Source organism: Oncorhynchus clarkii, chromosome 5, assembly GCF_045791955.1.
Source record: "Oncorhynchus clarkii lewisi isolate Uvic-CL-2024 chromosome 5, UVic_Ocla_1.0, whole genome shotgun sequence".
NCBI classification, from domain to species: domain Eukaryota; kingdom Metazoa; phylum Chordata; class Actinopteri; order Salmoniformes; family Salmonidae; genus Oncorhynchus; species Oncorhynchus clarkii.
In genome coordinates this window covers 85,827,477-85,851,538 of record NC_092151.1, presented here as the reverse complement: position 1 = coordinate 85,851,538, position 24,062 = coordinate 85,827,477, and the positions used below count along the sequence as shown (strand labels likewise).

The 24,062-nt window shown below is 47.5% G+C and overlaps 1 protein-coding gene across 7 annotated transcripts in view; it reads right to left on the bottom strand.

Annotated features, from left to right (window-relative positions):
* Positions 1–2,192: 2,192 nt before the first annotated feature.
* LOC139409493 (tyrosine kinase with immunoglobulin-like and EGF-like domains 1) overlaps positions 2,193–24,062 on the bottom strand; it is a 28,395-nt gene continuing 6,525 nt past the window's right edge. For 2 of the 7 annotated variants that reach the window (XM_071154712.1, XM_071154708.1), the window contains exons 5-23: positions 23,023–23,154; positions 22,598–22,738; positions 22,261–22,389; positions 22,010–22,155; positions 21,664–21,808; positions 21,232–21,390; positions 20,725–20,862; positions 19,974–20,276; positions 19,446–19,736; positions 18,376–18,581; positions 17,848–18,061; positions 17,568–17,678; positions 16,344–16,534; positions 15,559–15,672; positions 15,227–15,297; positions 14,140–14,180; positions 12,354–12,450; positions 3,871–3,970; positions 2,193–3,509 (exon numbers count right to left, since the gene is read on the bottom strand). In XM_071154712.1, the coding sequence (XP_071010813.1) occupies positions 3,438–3,509; positions 3,871–3,970; positions 12,354–12,450; positions 14,140–14,180; positions 15,227–15,297; positions 15,559–15,672; positions 16,344–16,534; positions 17,568–17,678; positions 17,848–18,061; positions 18,376–18,581; positions 19,446–19,736; positions 19,974–20,276; positions 20,725–20,862; positions 21,232–21,390; positions 21,664–21,808; positions 22,010–22,155; positions 22,261–22,389; positions 22,598–22,738; positions 23,023–23,154 (2,801 nt within the window). In that variant the 3' untranslated portion in view covers positions 2,193–3,437. The remainder of the gene's footprint in view (positions 3,510–3,870; positions 3,971–12,353; positions 12,451–14,139; positions 14,181–15,226; positions 15,298–15,558; positions 15,673–16,343; positions 16,535–17,567; positions 17,679–17,847; positions 18,062–18,375; positions 18,582–19,445; positions 19,737–19,973; positions 20,277–20,724; positions 20,863–21,231; positions 21,391–21,663; positions 21,809–22,009; positions 22,156–22,260; positions 22,390–22,597; positions 22,739–23,022; positions 23,155–24,062) is intronic. The other 5 variants (XM_071154710.1, XM_071154711.1, XM_071154709.1 and 2 more) reach the window with 5 other exon arrangements.

Below are 24,062 nucleotides of genomic sequence, written 5' to 3'. Positions count from 1 at the left end.
TGTGCAACTGACTAGGTATCCCCCTTTCCCTTATCAGGGATCTAATGTGTAGTTATTCAAAGGGACATCTGGGTAGAGAGTAGAATACAGCTTGGCGTACTGTATGTTTTAATATATTATGTGTATGACATTTAGCAGACACTTTTCCAAAGCAACATACATTTCTGCGTATGGGTGGACCTGGGAATCGAACCCACAATCCTACTTTTGCAATCGACATGCTCTGTCAACTGAGCCATACAGAACCAGCTTGTTATATTGTAGGTTCAGACAGGACCAGTTTGTTATAATGTAGATTCAGACAGGACCAGTTTGTTATAATGTAGATTCAGACAGGACCAGTTTGATATAATGTAGGTTCAGACAGGACCAGTTTGTTATATTGTAGGTTCAGACAGGACCAGTTTGTTATAATGTAGATTCAGACAGGACCAGTTTGTTATAATGTAGATTCAGACAGGACCAGTTTGTTATAATGTAGATTCAGACAGGACCAGTTTGATATAATGTAGGTTCAGACAGGACCAGTTTGTTATATTGTAGGTTCAGACAGGACCAGTTTGTTATATTGTAGGTTCAGACAGGACCAGTTTGATATAATGTAGGTTCAGACAGGACCAGTTTGTTATATTGTAGGTTCAGACAGGACCAGTTTGTTATAATGTAGATTCAGACAGGACCAGTTTGTTATAATGTAGATTCAGACAGGACCAGTTTGTTATAATGTAGATTCAGACAGGACCAGTTTGTTATAATGTAGGTTCAGACAGGACCAGTTTGTTATATTGTAGGTTCAGACAGGACCAGTTTGTTATAATGTAGGTTCAGACAGGACCAGTTTGTTATAATGTAGGTTCAGACAGGACCAGTTTGTTATAATGTAGGTGCAGACAGGACCAGTTTGTTATAATGTAGATTCAGACAGGACCAGTTTGTTATAATGTAGATTCAGACAGGACCAGTTTGTTATAATGTAGATTCAGACAGGACCAGTTTGATATAATGTAGGTTCAGACAGGACCAGTTTGTTATCGTTTTGGTTCATGCCTTTTTGTTCATACATAGATGTGTACAAGTAGTGTGTGTGTGTGTGTTCGGGTGTCAGGAAACTGAGCTCAGCAGGGCTCTGCGTGCCAGTCCTCAGTCCTAGCCTGTGGCTGGTGTCCTGGTGTCAGCAGCAGGAGGAAATCCTCTGACAGATCAGCTCTCTGCAGCAGGGAAGAGGACAGGCCACAGGGTGTGTGTTTGTGTGTTGACAGATCAGCTCTCTGAAGCAGGGAAGAGGACAGATCACAGGGTGTGTGTGTGTGTGTGTGTGTGTGTTGACAGATCAGCTCTCTGAAGCAGGGAAGAGGACAGGCCACAGGGTGTGTGTTTGTGTGTTGACAGATCAGCTCTCTGAAGCAGGGAAGAGGACAGATCACAGGGGGTGTGTTTGTGTGTTGACAGATCAGCTCTCTGAAGCAGGGAAGAGGCCAGGCCACAGGGTGTGTGTTTGTGCATTGACAGATCAGCTCTCTGAAGCAGGGAAGAGGACAGATCACAGGGTGTGTGTGTGTGTTGACAGATCAGCTCTCTGAAGCAGGGAAGAGGCCAGATCACAGGGTTTGTGTGTGTGTGTGTGTTGACAGATCGGCTCTCTGAAGCAGGGAAGAGGCCAGATCACAGGGTTTGTGTGTGTGTGTGTTGACAGATCAGCTCTCTGAAGCAGGGAAGAGGCCAGGCCACAGGGTGTGTGTTTGTGTGTTGACAGATCAGCTCTCTGAAGCAGGGAGGAGGCCAGGCCACAGGGTGTGTGTTTGTGTGTTGACAGATCAGCTCTGTGCTGCAGGGAAGAGGCCAGTTACCTGTCAACCTCAGGCCCCAATGAGCCTGGGCTGCGGTTTATCCCTAACACCCCAATATGCTGACACCCAGAGGGATAAAAGTAGGTCACCATATTCTTTTGAACATCACTTCATTTAACCTCACACCTCCCAGGACTCAGTGGCAGCGGAGCAGTATAGTATCGCTGGGTTAGATATGATAGGGGGAAAAAAGTCAAATTTGCTCCTTTAGATTCACAGCACAAGTTACTTATTACGTGCCTCTGTGAGATCAAGAAAACAAAACCTATTTTCTCACAGAGTAGATAGATACACCATTCAAAGAGATGCAGGTAGCATACAGTATGTCACAAAGGTAAACAGGTGGTCTGTGTATATGATTTATACTCAACTTTTACAAAGGGATGATATATTCTGTAAGTACACTTTAAGAGGAAGGAGAGACAGTAAAAAGCACAACAGTCACATTCTCATTTACAGCAGCGACCTAGGGAATAGCTACAGGGGAGAGGAGATGAATGAGCCAATTGGAAGCTGGAGATGATAAGGTGATCATGATGGTATGAGAGACAGATTGGGAATTTAGCCAGGACACCGGGGTTAACACCCCTACTCTTATGATAAGTGCCATGGGATCTTTAGTGACCACAGAGAGTCAGGACAGCCGTTTAACGTCCCATCCGAAAGACGGGAAATAAGTGAATATACACAGATTTCTGGTTCAAGTGCTACATTGTATGTTTCTCCACAACCGGATCCATCTCAATCCATCTCAGAATGAACAGCAAACTCCACGTGTGTCCATGTGTCCATAAACAATTATTCTCTCCATTTGGACAGAGGAAAGGTCATAGGGCACCCCACATACACTGTCAGTGTAGTATCATGTGAGTCTGTCAATGTAATATCATGTGAGTCTGTCAGTGTAGTATCATGTAACTCTGTCAGTGTAGTATCATGTGACTCTGTCAGTGTAGTATCATGTGACTCTGTCAGTGTAGTATCATGTGAGTCTGTCAGTGTAGCACATGTGACTCTGTCAGTGTAGTATCATGTGACTCTGTCAGTGTAGTATCATGTGACTCTGTCAGTGTAGTATCATGTGACTCTGTCAGTGTAGTATCATGTGACTGTCAGTGTAGTATCATGTAACTCTGTCAGTGTAGTATCATGTGACTCTGTCAGTGTAGTATCATGTGACTCTGTCAGTGTAGTATCATGTGACTCTGTCAGTGTAGTATCATGTGACTGTCAGTGTAGTATCATGTAACTCTGTCAGTGTAGTATCATGTGAGTCTGTCAGTGTAGTATCATGTGAGTCTGTCAGTGTAGCACATGTGATGTAGCACCTTCCTCTTCCACACGTTCCTTCAAACAAGCACCAAGTCCAGTGTTACAACTCCCAAACCAGTCCCAACCAGTCCCCCCATCAGACCTCGATAGTGTCCTTTCACAGTCCTCCCTCTATAGCCTAGTGGTCCGGGTGGATCGTCTGTTGTTCCACCGGTCCCCACGTTGGGCCGCAGCAGGGGTGTGGCAGTAACGCGGTGCCCAGCCTCGGGGCCTCTCCTGTGGGCTACGAGACCTGTCGGGGTCTGGGGGGGCTGGAAGTCAGGCCTCCTCGGCCGTGGCGTCTATCCCAGCATAGGTGAAGTTCTCAAAGAGCGCCATGTTCACGTAGGCCTGGGGTGGGACGTAAGGAGAGGAGTAGTCAGATAGTGGAGTGATTTAGAAAATGACGGGTGAGGAATTAATTCAGTAAGGAGCAGGAATTGTATGTAACCAGGACTAGGGATCTCCAAATCAGGAGGTAGGAAGCAGGAAATACAGAATCCTCCAACCAGGATTTGGAAAAACCAGGGAATTTATTGAAAGTTCCTGGAATGTTGCAACCCTAACCAGGACCTTCTGTGTCAACTCCTGCAAGACAACACAAACAAGTCTGGGACCAGGCTACCTCTGTACCCTATGGGATAGGTCAGGAGGTTGCTAGCGGATTGAAAATGTGAGTCCTAAGTGAAACTGTAAGTTACAGACTCCTTACCTTCCTGGCCTCCTGCATTCTGTTGAGCTGTACAGAGATCTGGGAGAACGGAGGTCTCTCATAGGGCCGGTCTCTCCAGCACTGCCTCATCAACTCATACCTGGATAAAAAAACTATTAACCAATTATAAAACCCACAACAAACTATAATAACCAGCTATAATGGTGCACACAGTCTCTGTCTGTGTCTCTCTCTGTCTATGACTGTGTCTCTCTCTGTCTGTGTCTGTGTCTCTCTCTGTCTGTGTCTGTGTCTCTCTCTGTCTGTGTCGGTGTCTCTCTCTGTCTGTGTCGGTGTCTCTCTCTGTCTGTGTCGGTGTCTCTCTCTGCCTGTGTCTGTGTCTCTCTATGTCTGTGTCTGTTTCTCTCTCTGTCTGTGTCTCTCTCGTCTGTGTCTGTGTCTCTAGCTGTCTGTGTCTCTCTCTGTGTCTGTGTTTCTCTGTATGTGTCTCTCTCTGTCTCTGCCTCTCTCTGTGTCTGTGCATCTCTCTGTCTGTGTCTCTATCTGTCTGTCTGTGTCACTGTCTGTGTTTCTGTCTGTGTCTCTCTCTGTCTGTGTCTGTGTCTCTCTTTGTCTGTGTATGTGTATCTCTTTGTCTGTGTCTCTGTCTGTGTCTGTGTCTCTCTGTCTTTGTCGATGTCTCTCTCTGTCTGTGACTGTGTCTCTCTACGTATGTGTCTCTCTGTCTGTGTCTCTCTATCTGTGTTTCTCTCTGTCTGTGTCTGTCTGTGTCTGTGTCTGTCTGTGTCTGTGCATCTCTCTGTCTGTGTCTCTCTCTCTGTCTGTGTCTCTCTCTGGCTGTGTCTGTCTATGTCTGTGTCTCTCTCTGTCTGTGTCGGTGTCTCTCTCTGTCTTTGTCTTTGTCTGTGTCTCCCTCTTTCTGTGTCTCTCGCTGTCTGTGTCTCTCTCTGTCTATCTCTCTCTCTGTCTGTGTCTGAGTCTCTCTCTGTCTGTGTCTCTCGCTGTCTGTGTCTCTCTATGTCTGTGTCTTTCTCTGTCTGTGGTTCTAGCTGTCTGTGTCTCTGTCTGTGTCTCTGTCTGTGTCTGTGCATCTATCTGTCTGTGTGTCTCTCTCTGTCTCTGTCTGTCTCTCTCTGTCTGTGTCTCTCTCTGTCTGTGTCTGTGTCCCTCTCTGTCTGTGTCTCTCTCTGTATGTGTCTCTCTCTGTCTGTGTCCCTATCTGTCTGTGTCTTTCTCTGTCTGTGCCTGTGTCTCTAGCTATCTGTGTCTCTCTCTGTCTGTGTCTCTCTCTGTGTCTCTGCATCTCTCTGTCTGTGTCTCTATCTGTCTGTCTGTGTCACTGTCTGTGTCTCTGTCTATGACTGTGTCTCTCTCTGTCTGTGTCTGTGTCTGTGTCTCTCTCTGTCTGTGTCGGTGTCTCTCTCTGTCTGTGTCGGTGTCTCTCTCTCTGTCTATGTCTCTCTCTGCCTGTGTCTGTGTCTCTCTATGTCTGTGTCTGTTTCTCTCTCTGTCTGTGTCTCTCTCGGTCTGTGTCTGTGTCTCTAGCTGTCTGTGTCTCTCTCTGTGTCTGTGTTTCTCTGTATGTGTCTCTCTCTGTCTCTGCCTCTCTCTGTGTCTGTGCATCTCTCTGTCTGTGTCTCTATCTGTCTGTCTGTGTCACTGTCTGTGTTTCTGTCTGTTTCTCTCTCTGTCTGTGTCTGTGTCTCTCTTTGTCTGTGTATGTGTATCTCTTTGTCTGTGTCTCTGTCTGTGTCTGTGTCTCTCTGTCTTTGTCGATGTCTCTCTCTGTCTGTGACTGTGTCTCTCTACGTATGTGTCTCTCTGTCTGTGTCTCTCTATCTGTGTTTCTCTCTGTCTGTGTCTGTCTGTGTCTGTGTCTCTCTCTGTCTGTGTCTGTGCATCTCTCTGTCTGTGTCTCTCTCTCTGTCTGTGTCTCTCTCTGGCTGTGTCTGTCTATGTCTGTGTCTCTCTCTGTCTGTGTCGGTGTCTCTCTCTGTCTTTGTCTTTGTCTGTGTCTCCCTCTTTCTGTGTCTCTCGCTGTCTGTGTCTCTCTCTGTCTATCTCTCTCTCTGTCTGTGTCTGAGTCTCTCTCTGTCTGTGTCTCTCGCTGTCTGTGTCTCTCTATGTCTGTGTCTTTCTCTGTCTGTGGTTCTAGCTGTCTGTGTCTCTGTCTGTGTCTGTGCATCTATCTGTCTGTGTGTCTCTCTCTGTCTCTGTCTGTCTCTCTCTGTCTGTGTCTCTCTCTGTCTGTGTCTGTGTCCCTCTCTGTCTGTGTCTCTCTCTGTATGTGTCTCTCTCTGTCTGTGTCCCTATCTGTCTGTGTCTTTCTCTGTCTGTGCCTGTGTCTCTAGCTATCTGTGTCTCTCTCTGTCTGTGTCTCTCTCTGTGTCTCTGCATCTCTCTGTCTGTGTCTCTATCTGTCTGTCTGTGTCACTGTCTGTGTCTCTGTCTATGACTGTGTCTCTCTCTTTCTGTGTCTGTGTCTGTGTCTCTCTCTGTCTGTGTCGGTGTCTCTCTCTGTCTGTGTCGGTGTCTCTCTCTCTGTCTATGTCTCTCTCTGCCTGTGTCTGTGTCTCTCTATGTCTGTGTCTGTTTCTCTCTCTGTCTGTGTCTCTCTCGGTCTGTGTCTGTGTCTCTAGCTGTCTGTGCCTCTCTCTGTGTCTGTGTTTCTCTGCATGTGTCTCTCTCTGTCTCTGCCTCTCTCTGTGTCTGTGCATCTCTCTGTCTGTGTCTCTATCTGTCTGTCTGTGTCACTGTCTGTGTTTCTGTCTGTGTCTCTCTCTGTCTGTGTCTGTGTCTCTCTTTGTCTGTGTATGTGTATCTCTTTGTCTGTGTCTCTGTCTGTGTCTCTCTCTGTCTGTGTCTGTGTCTCTCTGTCTTTGTCGGTGTCTCTCTCTGTCTGTGACTGTGTCTCTCTATGTCTGTGTCTCTCTCTGTCTGTGTCTCTCTGTCTGTGTCTGTGTCTCTCTCTGTCTGTGTCTCTCTCTGTCTGTGTCTCTCTCTGTCTGTGTCTGTGCATCTCTCTGTCTGTGTCTCTCTCTCTGCCTGTGTCTCTCTCTGGCTGTGTCTGTCTATGTCTGTGTCTCTCTCTGTGTCTGTGCATCTCTCTGTCTGTGGCTCTATCTGTCTGTCTGTGTCACTGTCTGTGTTTCTGTCTGTGGCTGTGTCTCTCTCTGTCTGTGTCTCTCTCTGTCTGTGTCTGTGTCTCTCTTTGTCTGTGTCTGTGTCTCTCTGTCTGTGTCTGTATCTCCCTCTGTCTTTGTCTGTGTCTCTATCTGTCTGTGTTATTCTCTGTCTCTGTCTGTGTCTCTATGTCTGTGTCTGTGTCTCTCTCTGTCTGTGTCTCTCTCTATTTGTGTGTCTGTGTCTGTCTGTGTCTCTCTCTGTCTGTCTGTGTCTCTCTCTTTCTCTCTCTGTCTGTGTCTGTGTCTCTCTTTGTCTGTGTCTTTGTCTCTCTGTCTGTGTCTGTGTCTCTCTCTGTCTTTGTCTGTGTCTCTATCTGTCTGTGTTTCTCTCTGTTTCTGTCTGTGTCTCTCTGTCTGTGTCTGTGTCTCTCTCTGTCTGTGTCTCTGTCTATTTGTGTGTCTGTGTCTGTCTGATTCTCTCTCTGTCTGTGTCTCTCTCTATTTGTGTGTCTGTGTCTGTCTGTGTCTCTCTCTTTCTCTCTCTGTCTGTGTCTGTGTCTCTCTTTGTCTGTGTCTGTGTCTCTCTGTCTGTGTCTGTGTCTCTCTTTGTCTCTGTCTGTGTCACTCTGTCTGTGTCTCTCTCTGTCTGTGTCTCTGTCTATTTGTTTGTCTGTGTCTGTCTGTGTCTCTCTCTGTCTGTGTCTCTCTCTATTTGTGTGTCTGTGTCTGTCTGTGTCTCTCTCTGTCTGTCTGTGTCTCTGTCTTTCTCTCTATGTCTTTGTCTGTCTGTGTCTCTGTCTGTGCATCTCTCTGTCTGTGTGTCTCTCTCTGTCTGTGTCTCTCTCTGTCTGTGTCTCTCTCTGTCTATCTCTCTCTCTGTCTGTGTCGGTGTCTCTCTCTGTCTGTGTCTCTATGTCTGTGTCTCTCTATGTCTGTGTCTTTCTCTGTCTGTGGTTCTAGCTGTCTGTGTCTCTCTCTGTCTGTGTCTCTGTCTGTGTCTGTGCATCTCTCTGTCTGTGTGTCTCTCTCTGTCTGTGTCTCTATCTGTCTGTGTCACTGTCTGTGTCTGTGTCTCTCTCTGTCTGTGACTCTCTCTGTCTGTGTCTCTCTCTGTCTGTGTCTGTGTCTCTCTCTGTATGTGTCTCTCTCTGTCTGTGTCTCTCTCTGTCTGTGCCTGTGTCTCTAGCTATCTGTGTCTCTCTCTGTCTGTGTCTCTCTCTGTGTCTGTGTATCTCTCTGTCTGTGTCTCTATCTGTCTGTCTGTGTCACTGTCTGTGTGTCTCTCTCTGTCTGTGTCTCTATCTGTCTGTGTCACTGTCTGTGTCTCTCTCTGTCTGTGTCTCTCTCTGTCTGTGTCTCTCTCTGTCTGTGTCTGTGTCTCTCTCTGTATGTGTCTCTCTCTGTCTGTGTCTCTCTCTGTCTGTGCCTGTGTCTCTAGCTATCTGTGTCTCTCTCTGTCTGTGTCTCTCTCTATGTCTGTGTCTTTCTCTGTCTGTGGTTCTAGCTGTCTGTGTCTCTCTCTGTCTGTGTCTCTGTCTGTGTCTGTGTCTCTCTTTGTCTGTGTCTGTGTCTCTCTGTCTGTGTCTGTATCTCCCTCTGTCTTTTTCTGTGTCTCTATCTGTCTGTGTTTCTCTCTGTCTCTGTCTGTGTCTCTCTGTCTGTGTCTGTGTCTCTATCTGTCTGTGTTTCTCTCTGTCTCTGTCTGTGTTTCTCTCTGTCTCTGTCTGTGTCTCTATCTGTCTGTCTGTGTCTCTCTCTTTCTCTCTCTGTCTGTGTCTGTGTCTCTCTTTGTCTGTGTCTGTGTCTCTCTGTATGTGTCTGTGTCTCTCTCTGTCTTTGTCTGTCTGTGTCTCTGTCTGTGCATCTCTCTGTCTGTGTGTCTCTCTCTGTCTGTGTCTCTCTCTGTCTGTGTCTCTCTCTGTCTATCTCTCTCTCTCTGTCTGTGTCGGTGTCTCTCTCTGTCTGTGTCTCTATGTCTGTGTCTCTCTATGTCTGTGTCTTTCTCTGTCTGTGGTTCTAGCTGTCTGTGTCTCTCTCTGTCTGTGTCTCTGTCTGTGTCTGTGCATCTCTCTGTCTGTGTGTCTCTCTCTGTCTGTGTCTCTATCTGTCTGTGTCACTGTCTGTGTCTGTGTCTCTCTCTGTCTGTGACTCTCTCTGTCTGTGTCTCTCTCTGTCTGTGTCTGTGTCTCTCTCTGTATGTGTCTCTCTCTGTCTGTGTCTCTCTCTGTCTGTGCCTGTGTCTCTAGCTATCTGTGTCTCTCTCTGTCTGTGTCTCTCTCTGTGTCTGTGTATCTCTCTGTCTGTGTCTCTATCTGTCTGTCTGTGTCTCTGTCTGTGTGTCTCTCTCTGTCTGTGTCTCTATCTGTCTGTGTCACTGTCTGTGTCTCTCTCTGTCTGTGTCTCTCTCTGTCTGTGTCTCTCTCTGTCTGTGTCTGTGTCTCTCTCTGTATGTGTCTCTCTCTGTCTGTGTCTCTCTCTGTCTGTGCCTGTGTCTCTAGCTATCTGTGTCTCTCTCTGTCTGTGTCTCTCTCTATGTCTGTGTCTTTCTCTGTCTGTGGTTCTAGCTGTCTGTGTCTCTCTCTGTCTGTGTCTCTGTCTGTGTCTGTGTCTCTCTTTGTCTGTGTCTGTGTCTCTCTGTCTGTGTCTGTATCTCCCTCTGTCTTTTTCTGTGTCTCTATCTGTCTGTGTTTCTCTCTGTCTCTGTCTGTGTCTCTCTGTCTGTGTCTGTGTCTCTATCTGTCTGTGTTTCTCTCTGTCTCTGTCTGTGTTTCTCTCTGTCTCTGTCTGTGTCTCTATCTGTCTGTCTGTGTCTCTCTCTTTCTCTCTCTGTCTGTGTCTGTGTCTCTCTTTGTCTGTGTCTGTGTCTCTCTGTATGTGTCTGTGTCTCTCTCTGTCTTTGTCTGTGTCTCTATCTGTCTGTGTTTCTCTCTGTCTCTGTCTCTCTGTCTGTGTCTCTCTCTGTCTGTGTCTCTGTCTATTTGTTTGTCTGTCTGTGTCTCTCTGTATGTGTGTGTCTGTGTCTGTCTGTGTCTCTCTCTGTCTGTCTGTGTCTCTCTCTTTCTCTCTATGTCTGTGTCTGTCTGTGTCTCTGTCTGTGTCTCTCTCTGTCGGTGTCTCTCTCTGTCTGTGTTGTGTCTCTCTCTGTGTCTGTGTTTGTCTGTCTGTGTCTCTCTCTGTCTGTGTCTCTCTCTGTCTGTGTTGTGTCTCTCTCTGTGTCTGTGTTTCTCTGTCTGTGTCTCTCTCTGTCTGGGTTGTGTCTCTGTGTCTGTGTTTCTCTGTCTGTGTCTCTCTCTGCTGTGTCTCTCTTTGTCTGTGTCTCTCTCTGTCTGTCTCTCTCTCTCTCTGTCTGTGTCTGTATATCTCTCTCTATCTGTGTTTATCTCTGTCTGTGTCTCTCTGTCTGTGTCTGTGTCTCTGTCTGTGTTGTGTGTCTCTCTGTCTGTGTTGTGTCTCTCTCTGTGTGTGTCTGTGTCTCTCTCTACAGTGCCTTGCGAAAGTATTCGGCCCCCTTGAACTTTGCGACCTTTTGCCACATTTCAGGCTTCAAACATAAAGATATAAAACTGTATTTTTTTGTGAAGAATCAACAAGTGGGACACAATCATGAAGTGGAACGACATTTATTGGATATTTCAAACTTTTTTACCAAATCAACAACTGAATAATTGGGCGTGCAAAATTATTCAGCCCCCTTAAGTTAATACTTTGTAGCGCCACCTTTTGCTGCGATTACAGCTGTAAGTCGCTTGGGGTATGTCTCTATCAGTTTTGCACATCGAGAGACTGAATTTTTTCCCCATTCCTCCTTGCAAAACAGCTCGAGCTCAGTGAGGTTGGATGGAGAGCATTTGTGAACAGCAGTTTTCAGTTCTTTCCACAGATTCTCGATTGGATTCAGGTCTGGACTTTGACTTGGCCATTCTAACACCTGGATATGTTTATTTTTGAACCATTCCATTGTAGATTTTGCTTTATGTTTTGGATCATTGTCTTCTTGGAAGACAAATCTCCGTCCCAGTCTCAGGTCTTTTGCAGACTCCATCAGGTTTTCTTCCAGAATGGTCCTGTATTTGGCTCCATCCATCTTCCCTTCAATTTTAACCATCTTCCCTGTCCCTGCTGAAGAAAAGCAGGCCCAAACCATGATGCTGCCACCACCATGTTTGACAGTGGGGATGGTGTGTTCAGCTGTGTTGCTTTTACGCCAAACATAACGTTTTGCATTGTTGCCAAAAAGTTCAATTTTGGTTTCATCTGACCAGAGCACCTTCTTCCACATGTTTGGTGTGTCTCCCAGGTGGCTTGTGGCAAACTTTAAACAACACTTTTTATGGATATCTTTAAGAAATGGCTTTCTTCTTGCCACTCTTCCATAAAGGCCAGATTTGTGCAATATACGACTGATTGTTGTCCTATGGACAGAGTCTCCCACCTCAGCTGTAGATCTCTGCAGTTCATCCAGAGTGATCATGGGCCTCTTGGCTGCATCTCTGATCAGTCTTCTCCTTGTATGAGCTGAAAGTTTAGAGGGACGGCCAGGTCTTGGTAGATTTGCAGTGGTCTGATACTCCTTCCATTTCAATATTATCGCTTGCACAGTGCTCCTTGGGATGTTTAAAGCTTGGGAAATCTTTTTGTATCCAAATCCGGCTTTAAACTTCTTCACAACAGTATCTCGGACCTGCCTGGTGTGTTCCTTGTTCTTCATGATGCTCTCTGCGCTTTTAACGGACCTCTGAGACTATCACAGTGCAGGTGCATTTATACGGATACTTGATTACACACAGGTGGATCGTATTTATCATCATTAGTCATTTAGGTCAACATTGGATCATTCAGAGATCCTCACTGAACTTCTGGAGAGAGTTTGCTGCACTGAAGTAAAGGGGCTGAATAATTTTGCACGCCCAATTTTTCAGCTTTTGATTTGTTAAAAAAGTTTGAAATATCCAATAAATGTCGTTCCACTTCATGATTGTGTCCCACTTGTTGTTGATTCTTCACAAAAAAATACAGTTTTATATCTTTATGTTTGAAGCCTGAAATGTGGCAAAAGGTCGCAAAGTTCAAAGGGGCCGAATACTTTCGCAAGGCACTGTATCTCTGTCTGTGTCTCTTTCTGTCTGTCTGTTCTTTCTCTGTCTTTCTGTGTCTGTGTCTGTCTGAGTCTCTCTCTGTCTGTCTGTGTCTCTCTCTGTGTCTGTCTGTCTGTCTGTCTGTCTGTCTGTCTGTCTGTATCTATATGTCTGTCTGTCTGTCTGTCTGTCTGTCTGTCTGTCTGTCTGTCTGTCTGTCTCTCTCTGTGTCTGTCTCTCTCTGTGTCTCTGTGTGCCTCACTCACTCACTCACACACACGTATGCACGCACACACAGTTCCAAGCCCAGGTCATTGCTTACACTTCGTCGTCACAATTCCTGGGCTGTTCCATCCTGTAGCCCTGAGGGAGCTTCTCATAAAGCTCGGCACAGGTCATCCCACAGTAAGGAGTACCACCTGGTAGACAGACAGAGAGACGGATTAACTTTTACAACCATACACTGACATGGGCACTGACACGGGGCACTGACATGGGCACTGACACGGGGCACTGACATGGGCACTGACACGGGGCACTGACATGGGGCACTGACACGGACACTGACACGGGGCACTGACACGGGGCACTGACACGGGGCACTGACACTGGCACTGACACGGGGCACTGACACGGGGCACTGACACGGGGCACTGACACGGGGCACTGACACGGGGCACTGACACTGACACGGGGCACTGACACGGACACTGACACTGGGCACTGACACGGGGCACTGACACGGGGCACTGACACGGGGCACTGACACTGACACGGGGCACTGACAAGGGGCACTGACACGGGGCACTGACACGGACACTGACACGGGGCACGGACACTGGGCACTGACACTGACACTGGGCACTGACACTGGGCACTGACACGGGGCACTGACACGGGGCACTGACACGGGACACTGACACGGGACACTGACACGGGGCACTGGCACGGGGCACTGACACGGGACACTGACACGGGACACTGACACGGGGCACTGACACGGGGCACTGACACGGGACACTGACACGGGGAACGGACACTGGGCACTGACACGGACACTGACACGGGACACTGACACGGGGCACTGACACGGGGCACTGACACTGACACGGGGACACTGACACGGGGCACTGACACGGGACACTGACACGGGGCACTGGCACGGGGCACTGACACTGACAAGGGGCGCACTGACATGGGGCACTGGCACGGGGCACTGGCACTGACACGGGGCACTGACATGGTGCACTGACACGGGGCACTGACACGGGACACTGACACGGGACACTGACACGGGGCACTGACACGGGGCACGGACACTGACACGGGGCACTGACACGGGGCACGGACACTGACAAGGGGCACGGACACTGACACGGGGGACTGTCACGGGGCACTGACACGGGGGACTGTCACGGGGCACTGACACTGGGCACTGACACGGGGCACTGACACGGGGCACTGACACGGGGCACTGACACGGGGCACTGACACTGGCCATGGACTGATGTCTGTCAGTCATAGTCTTGGTCAAAATCATCATCATCACCACCATCACCATCATCATCATCATCACCATCATCATCATCACCATCACCACCACCATCACCATCATCATCATCACCATCACCACCACCATCACCATCATCATCATCACCATCTTCACCACCATCATCATCACATAATCATCATCATCATCACAATCATCACCATCATCATCACCACCACCATCATCACCATCATCACCATCATCACATCATCATCAACCATCATCATCACCATCATCACCATCATCATCATCACCACCATCATCACCCTCATCAATCCTCATAGGAGGGGTTGTTTTGCTCAGACGTTTATGATAATATTTCCTAGAGGGACGATGTTCTTTCTGTGTATTCTGAAGTTGTTTATCCTCTGCCCCTCCCCCTTTCTCTCTGTGACCTATGGTACATTTACAGTGGTGGAAATACTCTCTCAGGGTAACCAGAGGTGTTTTGATTATTTAATTTTGGGTGCCCACATGGCTGGGAATATACGCCAATAGTATTTCTCATCTGAAAATAGGAATAGAGTTCACACTTGACGTTAACTTGACGGCAACTTACCTAAACTCACTATCTCCCATAGAAGTACACCGAAAGACCATCTGAGAAAGAGAGAGAAGGACGATGAGGAACGGTGGAGAAGTAAAGACCATTGAACAGAGAGTGAAATTGTAAATCCATCCATTAAACAGGGTAATTAGAGGTTTTATGTTGACTTGCCAATGTGAACTAACAAGATAATGTAGCCTACCCACTGCATGTTGAACAGTTAACTGTCAGTCATTCTGTACAAATACAATATGACTCTGCCTCAGGTTATCTCTCTCTTTCTTTCTCTCTCTATTCAATTCAATTCAATTCAAGGGGCTTTATTGGCATGGGAAACATATGTTTACATTGCCAAAGCAAGTGAAATGGATAAACAAAAGTGAAATAAACAATAAAAAATGAACAGTAAAGATTACACTCACAAAAGTTCCAAAATAATAAAGACGTTTCAAATGTCATATTATGTCTATATATTTTCTCTCTCTCGTAAACACAGAGTAATGGTCTGGTTAACTTTTCTAATGTTCTGTGTGCCTTAGCTCACACACACACACACACACACACACACACACACACACACACACACACACACACACACACACACACACACACACACACACACACACACACACACACACACACACACACACACACACACACACACACACAGCTCATTTACAACTTGTTTACTACAGAAACGTCTCTCTTTTCTGCTAACCTAACCAACTCTTTTTCGTTTCACTTCCTGTAGCTGTCCTATGGCCTTCCAGACAGTTCTGAGGTGGGTATAAATAGTGTGTGTTTGACAGGCTCTGTGTGGTTTTGAGACCATCCACTGGCTCTATGTTCCTTAGGGCTTCCTGGGTTCTGTTATCAGTTTCCTCTGCCCTAAGTTATCAGTTCACCATTGACTGGGGGGGTGGAGGGCAAACATGATTTGTTGTTTTGGACAGCAGGGCAGAGAGAGAGACCGGGATCATGTGACTGCTGGCATCGTATTGTCTTCCAACCATTACTGGAACACATGGTATAATTGTCTAAATAAATAAAGCCACGATTTGTTCTCGTTGAACTATGAGTTTCCCAGACAGATACTCACACGTCACTCTTGGTGGTGTACACACTGTAGTTTAGGGACTCTATCGCCATCCAACGCACAGGCAACCTCCCCTGTAATGCAAAGAGAAATGTTCAGTCCTCCTATGCAGTTTTCAGTCTGTCTAATAAATGTAAAGGTGTATGATTCTCTCTTCTCATAACTTGCAGGGTTACTTGCTTGCCCTCTTACATCAATTACACCAATTACACCTTACACCTCTTACATCAATTCCTTCCACTCATTTCACAGTTTTATTTATCATCTGTACTCATTTTGGGGAATCATTACAGACTAGTACACTGGCTATTGTTTGATAATGACTGAGCACCCACCATGGTCTTCTTGACATAGACCTCCTCTCCTCTGGACAGACCGAAGTCTGCTATCTTAGCGACCAGGTTGTCTCCCACTAGAACGTTCCTCGCTGCCAGATCTCTGTGGATGAACTAGAGAGAGAGAGAGAGAGAGCGAGAGAGAGATAGAGCGAGAGAGAGAGAGAGAGAGAGAGAGAGAGAGAGAGAGAGAGAGAGAGAGAGGAAAAGGAGGAGAAAGAGAGAGAGAGAGAGAGAGAGAGAGAGAGAGAGAGAGGGAGGAGAGAAAGAGGAAAGGGAGGAGAGAGGGGAGAGAGAGAAAGCGAGAGAGAGAGAGAGAGAGAGAGGAGAGAAAGAGGAAAGGGAGGAGAGAAGGGAGAGAGAGACAGAGAGAGAGAGAGAGAGGGAGGAGAGAAAGAGGAAAGGGAGGAGAGAGGGGGGGGAGAGAGAGAGAGAGAGGGGAGAGAGAGGAAAGGGAGGAGAGAGGGGAGAGAGAGAGGAAAGGGAGGAGAGGGAGGAGAGAGGGGAGAGAGAGGAGAGGGGGGAGAGGGAGAAGAGGGAGGACGAAGATAACATCTGGGAATTATATAATTGAAAATGTATGTTGAGAGGAAAACGACATAAATGAAGATTCTCTGTCACATTTATCAATCATCATATGTGTATTGAAGCTTGCACAGCTGTAAAACAATGAAATAACAGTATGCTGCCAAACTTGGATATGAACCACATAGAACTGGCAACTCCCCTCCCAACACAGGGACACATCTTTAGAGTTCACAGAGACATCTGTGTGTATACCATACCTGTTTGTCACTAAGGTAGTGCATGCCAGTTGCCACGTCGACGGCAAACTGCAGCAGTTGTTGTGAGGTGAGGGTGGATGCGGTGCCATGCTCTTTGGCAAAGGCGGGGTCTGTCTCCAGGACTCTGCTCTTACGCAGAAAGTCAAGCAGGTTACCATAGGGGGCGTACTCAATGGCAATATACAAGTACCCTACACAGGTAGAGAGAGGCAGTTAGGGGAAAGTAAAGGAAGTTAATGATTTACTTGTACACTTTATGGAGAAGGTTGCTAAGGGAGATACCATACGCATAAAAGTTAGCAATGAAAAGGTAGGAAGGCATTAACTGAGTGTCATAATGTAACCATAGAAATATAATTCTAGTTCTGTGTTGTAATCATCATAATTGTATCGAGAGAGAGAGAGAGAGAGAGAGAGAGAGAGAGAGAGAGAGAGGGGGAGAGAGAGAGAGAGAGAGAGGGAGGGAGAGGGAGAGAGAGAGAGAGAGAGAGAGAGAGAGGGAGAGAGAGAGAGAGAGACAAAGAGAACCATAATTAACCAGCCATTCTGGTTTCTCTCTCAGGGTTACTTGAGAACCAGTAGGATTGTGAAACACAGTGGTTTGGCAGGATGTATTTTTCTCATGGTTGAGTTGTTTTTGTAATCTCCCTCTAAAGTACAAAGAGAAACAGGCAATTCAATTATGTCCTGAAACCATCAGATGTGGTATGGAAATTGAAATGTCATGCTCAGAGCTTGGTCCCAAGACTCTGTATCACACAGATAGATATCAGCGGAACAGTTTGCTGATGTGGCATATGGACAACCAAAACAAATGTGATTGTGCAAATGCTTCTTGCAGATAGACAGGGTTTGTTTGGGTTGGACGACACACAGTCGTGTCCAGGTGCACATCTGTACGCATCCGGATAACTCAGGATATTAACCACTTCATGCCCTGCATGTTGGGCTCAGGCAACTAAGCAATATGGAATCAGTACTGAACAAATACAAAGTTGACCTGTAGGTTTACATTTACAGTTTACACAGCTTGACATCTTAAAATCACATGCTATAGCAAAACATAAAATAATACAGACTTATTTCTATCAACTTGCTTCAAAACTCATATTTAAAAGTATTCCCTTGAAGAGGGAAGTAGTATTATATTACTGCCAGCAGTATTATTATAGCGTCAATTAAAAGCGTGTAATTCCCACCCTGACCAGTAGGTGGGAGACTCACCCCTGTTTTCACAGGCTCCTATGAGATTGATGATGTTGGGATGCTGGCCCAGTTTACACAATACCTCCAGCTCTCCTGCAAAGTCCCGGTGGTCATTCTCAGAGGCAAATTCTGCTCAAAACGAAACACAGCAAACATAGCAAGTTACAAACAGGTACAGAGAAAGAAGCTTGTTCAATTTGACCCCTGGCTTGTTGTCAGGGTTTTTAGTGTGTGTGTCTTTGTGTGTCTGTGTGTCTGTTTTGGTGTGTGTGCCTGCGTGTGTTTGTGTGGTACATACTACCTTTCAGCATCTTGATAGCAGCGCTCATCTTGGCCCCATCCTTCTTGATCATGGCCTTGATGACCTGACCGAAGTTGCCCTCTCCGATGACGTCCTCGAACTTGATGTCATCCCACTCCAGGATGGGGTAGGTGAGGGACTCGGCGGCAGGCTTGGGTCTCCTCGTCAGGGTCAGGGTCCCAGAGTTAAACTGCAGGATGGTCTCCTCTCCCTACGGGTTGCAATGATTCATTTCATTCATTTTTAATCAGTCAAAGTATAAACATTGTATATATAGAGAGGTTTTTAATAATATGTCGCTATGTATAATATAGCGTAAAAGTGGATATATACACTGTACAAAATATTAAGAACACCTGCTTTCCACAGTATAATGGCCGGGTGAGTCAGGGGGACTATATGATCCCTTATAGATGTCACCTGTTATATCCACACCAATCAGTGTAGATGAATGGGAGGAGACAGGTTAAATAAGGATTTGTGAACTAGTTAATGACTGTGGTATGCCGTGTCTCTCTCTCTCACTCTGTCTCTCACCGATCCAGACTGGTAGGTGAAGTTGCGTCTGTGTTTGAGCAGGGTCTTGCGGATGCAGAAGAGCACCAGCAGGGCCAGCAGGATGGTGACACAGGTGACCGTCACAGACCCCACTACCGCCACCACTAGCTGGTAGCCCTCGCTGCCTGGACGCCCCCCCACACCCTGGGTGGTTGGAGTAAAGTCCTGGAAGCCTGAAAGGGGAGGAGTGGAGGAGGAGGAGGAGGAGATGAGGAGATGAAGAGGAGAGGAAGAGAAGAGGAGGGGAGGAGGAGGAGATGAGGAGATGAGGAGGAGAGGAGGAGAGGAGGAGAAGAGGAGATGAGGAGGAGAGGAGGAGAGGAGGAGAAGAGGAGGGGATGAGGAGATGAGGAGGAGAGGAGGAGAGGAGGAGAAGAGGAGGGGAGGAGGATGATGATGAGAGGGAGGAGGAGGAGATGAGGAGATGAGGAGGAGAGGAGGAGAGGAGGAGGGGAGAAGGAGGAGATGAGGAGGAGAGGAGGAGAGGAGGAGAAGAGGAGGGGAGGAGGAGGAGATGAGGAGGGGAGGAGGGGAGGAGGGGAGGAGGAGAAGATGAGGAGGAGAGGAGGAGATGAGGAGGGGAGGAGGAGATGGGGAGGGGAGGAGGAGGAGATGAGGAGGAGAGGAGGAGATGAGGAGGAGATGAGGAGATGAGGAGGGGAGGAGGAGGAGATGAGGAGGAGATGAGGGGGGAGGAGGAGGAGATGAGGAGATGAGGAGGGGAGGAGGAGGAGAGGAGGAGGAGATGAGGAGATGAGGAGGAGAGGAGTAGGAGATGAGAAGGTGATGAGGAGGCGAGGAGGAGATGAGGAGGAGGGGAGGAGATGAGGAGGGGAGGAGGAGGAGATGAGGAGGTGTGCAGTGAGAATCACCTGGCCATCTCCTATTTCTTATGTACAATAGGCTAAGTATCCTTAGTAGTAGGCTAAGTATCTCCTCTCTCTCTCTCACTCACTCACTCACTCACTCACTCACTCACTCACTCACTCACTCACTGTTATTCATGTGGGATTACAGAGTGGCGTAATCTAACTCACCATCTCCCTGGGTCCTGGCATGGACCAACTTGCTCCACTCCCCCGGTACTTTAGAGAAGGCTCTCACTCTGAACTGGTAGAGAGTACTCCCGTTAAGTGCTGTCACGTCTTTAGCCGTCTTGTTGCCATCGTCAGTATCTACCCAGGGGTGCAGGCTGCCCTGACCCACTGGCTGGTACTCTATGATGTACTTTACTATGCCCCCGTTAGGGTCCTCAGGGGGCTGCCACTTCACCTGCACCGCAGACACAGACAGGGGCAGGGCCTGGACATTACGAGGGGAGGAGGGACCTGAGGGAGAGGGGGAGAGGGGAAAAGAGAGGAGGAATGTTTTATCTTATGCTACATGGCTACATGGCTACATGGCTACATGGCTATTGCCCAACGCTGCACAATGTTTTCATCCTGATTTCCTTTCTTTAATCATGACACACTACGAGGGCAGGGGGGAGCCAGGCACCATACATCCACCAATCCCACTCGTCAACACTCACCGCTAAGCCAATAGAAAGAGCTTTTGTTAGTTACCCTGGCTGTTGATGCGGAAGTGGTAAGGCTTAGAGGCAGGCCCCAGACTGCCACAGTTGAGCAGCCTGACGACCACTGTGTAGTCTTGGTGGTACTGCAGGTTGTAGAACTTGGTGGAGAGCACATTGAGCAGGGTGGTCTCCTCTCTCAGCTTCTCTCCTGAGGGGGAGGGCCCGAAGAGCTGCACTAAGAACCCGCTGGCCGCACCCACGGCCCCGCCATCGTTACCAGGCAACAGCCAGCGTACGGTGGCGTTGCGGCCCTCCAGCGAACTGAAGTCAATCTCCGGTCGAACCGTTGGCTCTACAGCAGCGACACAGAACACGCAGTCAGGGAGAGGTCCACCAGCCTGGGATACTTACTCATTCTACTGTTTACTTAGCCTCTGGCTTACAGACGGACAAAGAACATTCTGATCTGGTCACTTATAGACCTCAGAATTAAAGAACCATTCTCACACAGATTCAGAACCAGCACTTAGCTGTCCACTAGGACAAACTTCTACTAACTTCAACTCACACACACACACACACACACACACACACACACACACACACACACACACACACACACACACACACACACACACACACACACACACACACACACACACACACACACACACACACACACACACACACACACACACACACACACACACTCCCCCTCTGCAACTTCACCAAACCTCCGTTCTGACTTTCTTCCATTACGATACTACAAAAAGTAAAATGGCCACTATGTTGTTTCTCACCTGGACAGTCAGTCTCCATGATGGCCTCAGGCCCCAGAGTTCCCTCCCCTCCCTCCCCAGGACGGGTCAGCTGGACACGGATGTGGTAGCGGGTAGACGGCTTCAGATTCATCAGAGTTATAGGCTCTCTACTGTACACTGAAGAACATGAACACAGAGAGAGAGCATCAGAGACCATTATCAATGTAGCATAGGAATCTAAAGTGTATAATGTATAATTAAGCAACAAGGCCTGAGCCGGGCAACACGGAGTGCCTGGACACAGCCCTTAGCCGTGGTATATTGGCCATATACCACAAACCCCAAGGTGCCTTATTGCTATTAGAAACTGGTTACCAATGTAATTAGAGCAGTAAAAATACATGTTTTGTCATACCCATGGTATACGGTCTGATATACCACAGTGATTTTTCCTGTGAAATGGATAATAACGCATGTTGCCACTTGCCAAGATATGTAGTTGTAACTCCCATGACTTTACATGAGATCAAACTCCACCTGACATACCTATGATGGAGGACCAGGAGTCTCCGGTCTCCATGGGCTTGTAGAGGAGCTTGGTGGAGTCTATGGGTCCGTCTCCTCTGTAGGAATCCACAGGCATCACCACCAGTTGCTTACTCCTCTTCTCCAGCAGCTTGGGAGGGGTGTTGGGGCACGGCGGCTCTGGGGAGAGAGCGGGTGGGGGGGAGGATGTGGGTGAGAGGATGTGGGTGAGACGGGTGATATGACGAGTTTCAACCAGAACATTAAAACCTTTTTATCTACCATTTTTCTCAGTGTGTACTTAGGACAGGTTTCCCACTCAAATCAAGTCCTGCACTAAAAAGTATGTTTAAGTCCAGGACTAGGGTTCCTCTGTGTCTAGGAAAGCTGCCCTCGATGTTAAGCACCTCACACAAACTGATCTGGACCAGTAAAATACTTCTCTCTTCTGACCTTTGACAGTGAGGTTGAACTTGCGGGAGTCTTGTCCCCCATTGGTGGAGACCCTGCACTCCCATAACCCAGCATGCTCGAAGGACAGACGAGGGATCTCAAACTGGGCTGTGCTCTTATTGGAGTCCATGGTGGTGCGAGATGCCTGAGAGAGGTCCAAATAGATATGGGCAAGACTGTATGTTGAGCCAACTGACATTAACATAAAAAATATTGACCTATTTTCACTGTTACAAATACACAGAATTTCCCAAATCTCACTGACAACACCATCACAGTTTGATTCCCAGTAATGGAATAATCCAATATAAAATAAACACCCTGGCCATCCCTCCATTGCCTCTACCTTGAGCACAGAACTGTCCAGTTTGCGCAGCTCGATGCTGGTGTGGCTAGGCAGGGGGTTGCCTGTGGCAGAACACAGGATCTCAGGGCTGGAGTCAAGGTTCCACTCCAGACTACTGGCCATGTCCAAGATCTGAGGGGCGCGGTCTAATGGGGGAGAAACATATGAAGATGAGGAAGAAGATGCTTGGTAGAGGCACCAGTGGTGATGATGAGGAGGAGGAGGAGGAGGAGGAAGTCATGTTTACCTACCTGATTTCTCACAGTGCTGTCCTCTCCAGCCAGTGGGACACTGACATCCACTGAAACGGTTACACACTCCTCCGTTCTTACACCTACAGCTCAGACTGCAGTCTGCCCCGTACATGTCCCTGTGGCAGGCTGGGGGAGGGAAGACATTAGGATGGGAATGCCAAGGTGTTGGAGTTCTAATGAGTGTGTCATGAATTGCTACCTGATCTGTTATGTACATATCTATTTTAACACATGCAGTAATGTAGATAGGTTGGTTGTACAGTACAATCAATATTTATTGGTCAATCCAAGGCTGAAAATACGCCATAACCCTAATTATAACAAATGAACTCACATCTGTTGCAGTGGTTCCCAAACCATCCGCTGGCACAGGAGCATCCGTAAGGGTCAGCCAGGCAGAACCTCAGCCCTACACAGTCCAGCTCTGACCTGCACCACTCCTGACAGTTACGGCCAAACATCCCCTCTCTGCAGGCTGGAAGAGAATACATTACGAGTCCTAGATTTAGTACAGGACAGGTACAGTTACTTCAGACAGTTTGTCAATAGAATATACTTGTATTTTACACACACCACGCACGCACTTATACACACTTATGGACACACACACACTACAAATTAGCAATTGTGTGTATGTGTCAGTTTCAAGGCCACAATTTTATTCTTTAACATAGCGCCTGTAACCCCCCCACCCCTCCCCCCACCCCCTCCTCCCCCCCACACACAACCACACTCACACCCAGACACAGCCACACTCACCTGTCTCGCAGCGCATCCCCATGAACCCTGGTGGACAGATACAGTCCCCATCACTGTCGTGGCACACCCCTCCATTGAGACACTCTGGACAGTCCTTGTCACAGTCGGCACCCCACTTCTTACTGCCACAGTCTGGGAGCGACAGCAGAGAAGCATCAGTGGCCAACCCACCCAAATACAAACACCTCATCCATATGTCAATCATCATACAGATCCTTGTAATGGTTAGCAGTAAGAGAGATGCTGCTGGGAGAGGTGTTGGAGGGCCAGTAGGGGGCACTCTTTCCCCAGGGCAGTAATTGGGGACATTGCCCTTGTGTTGGGTTCAGTCTTTCGGATGGGACGTTAAACGGGTGTCCTGACTCTCTGTGGTCACTAAAGAGCCCATGGCACTTATCATAAGAGTAGGGGTGTTAACCCCGGTGTCCTGGCTAAATTCCCAATCTGGCCCTCATACCATCATGGCCGCCTAATCATCCCCAGCTTCCAATTGGCTCATTCATCCCCCCTCCTCTCCCCTACTAACTATTCCCCAGGTCGTTGCTGTAAATGACAATGTGTTCTCAGTCAACGTAACTGGTAAAGTAAGGGTTAAATATAAAGGTAATACAGGTGTCAATCAGACTATTAACTTAGTACTACTTATTAACTATAATCAGACTATTAACTTAGTACTACCAATGCCCAACCAAAAATGTTTCAGAGAAGAAATAACTAAATGTATTGTCAGGCTTACATCCAGATGAAAATAGATCAATCCCAGTACAGACAGTTTACAATAGCGATGGGAAGTTCAGCTTATTTTACTGACTCTAATCTTCTTCACTCGTTCAGTCAAAATAATGAATCTTTCAACTCTTTCTATTTGAGTCAGTAATGCCCAGAACACCAGGACCCCCTACTGGTGAACGATGAACTGAAAACTCAAGAGTCATGATTCTACAAGCCTCTCATATGTTGTTCACCATAGGGGGCTTATTGGAGCTGTCATTTGCGACTGAAACTTGTTAAATTTGTTGATTGCTAGGCATACAAATAAG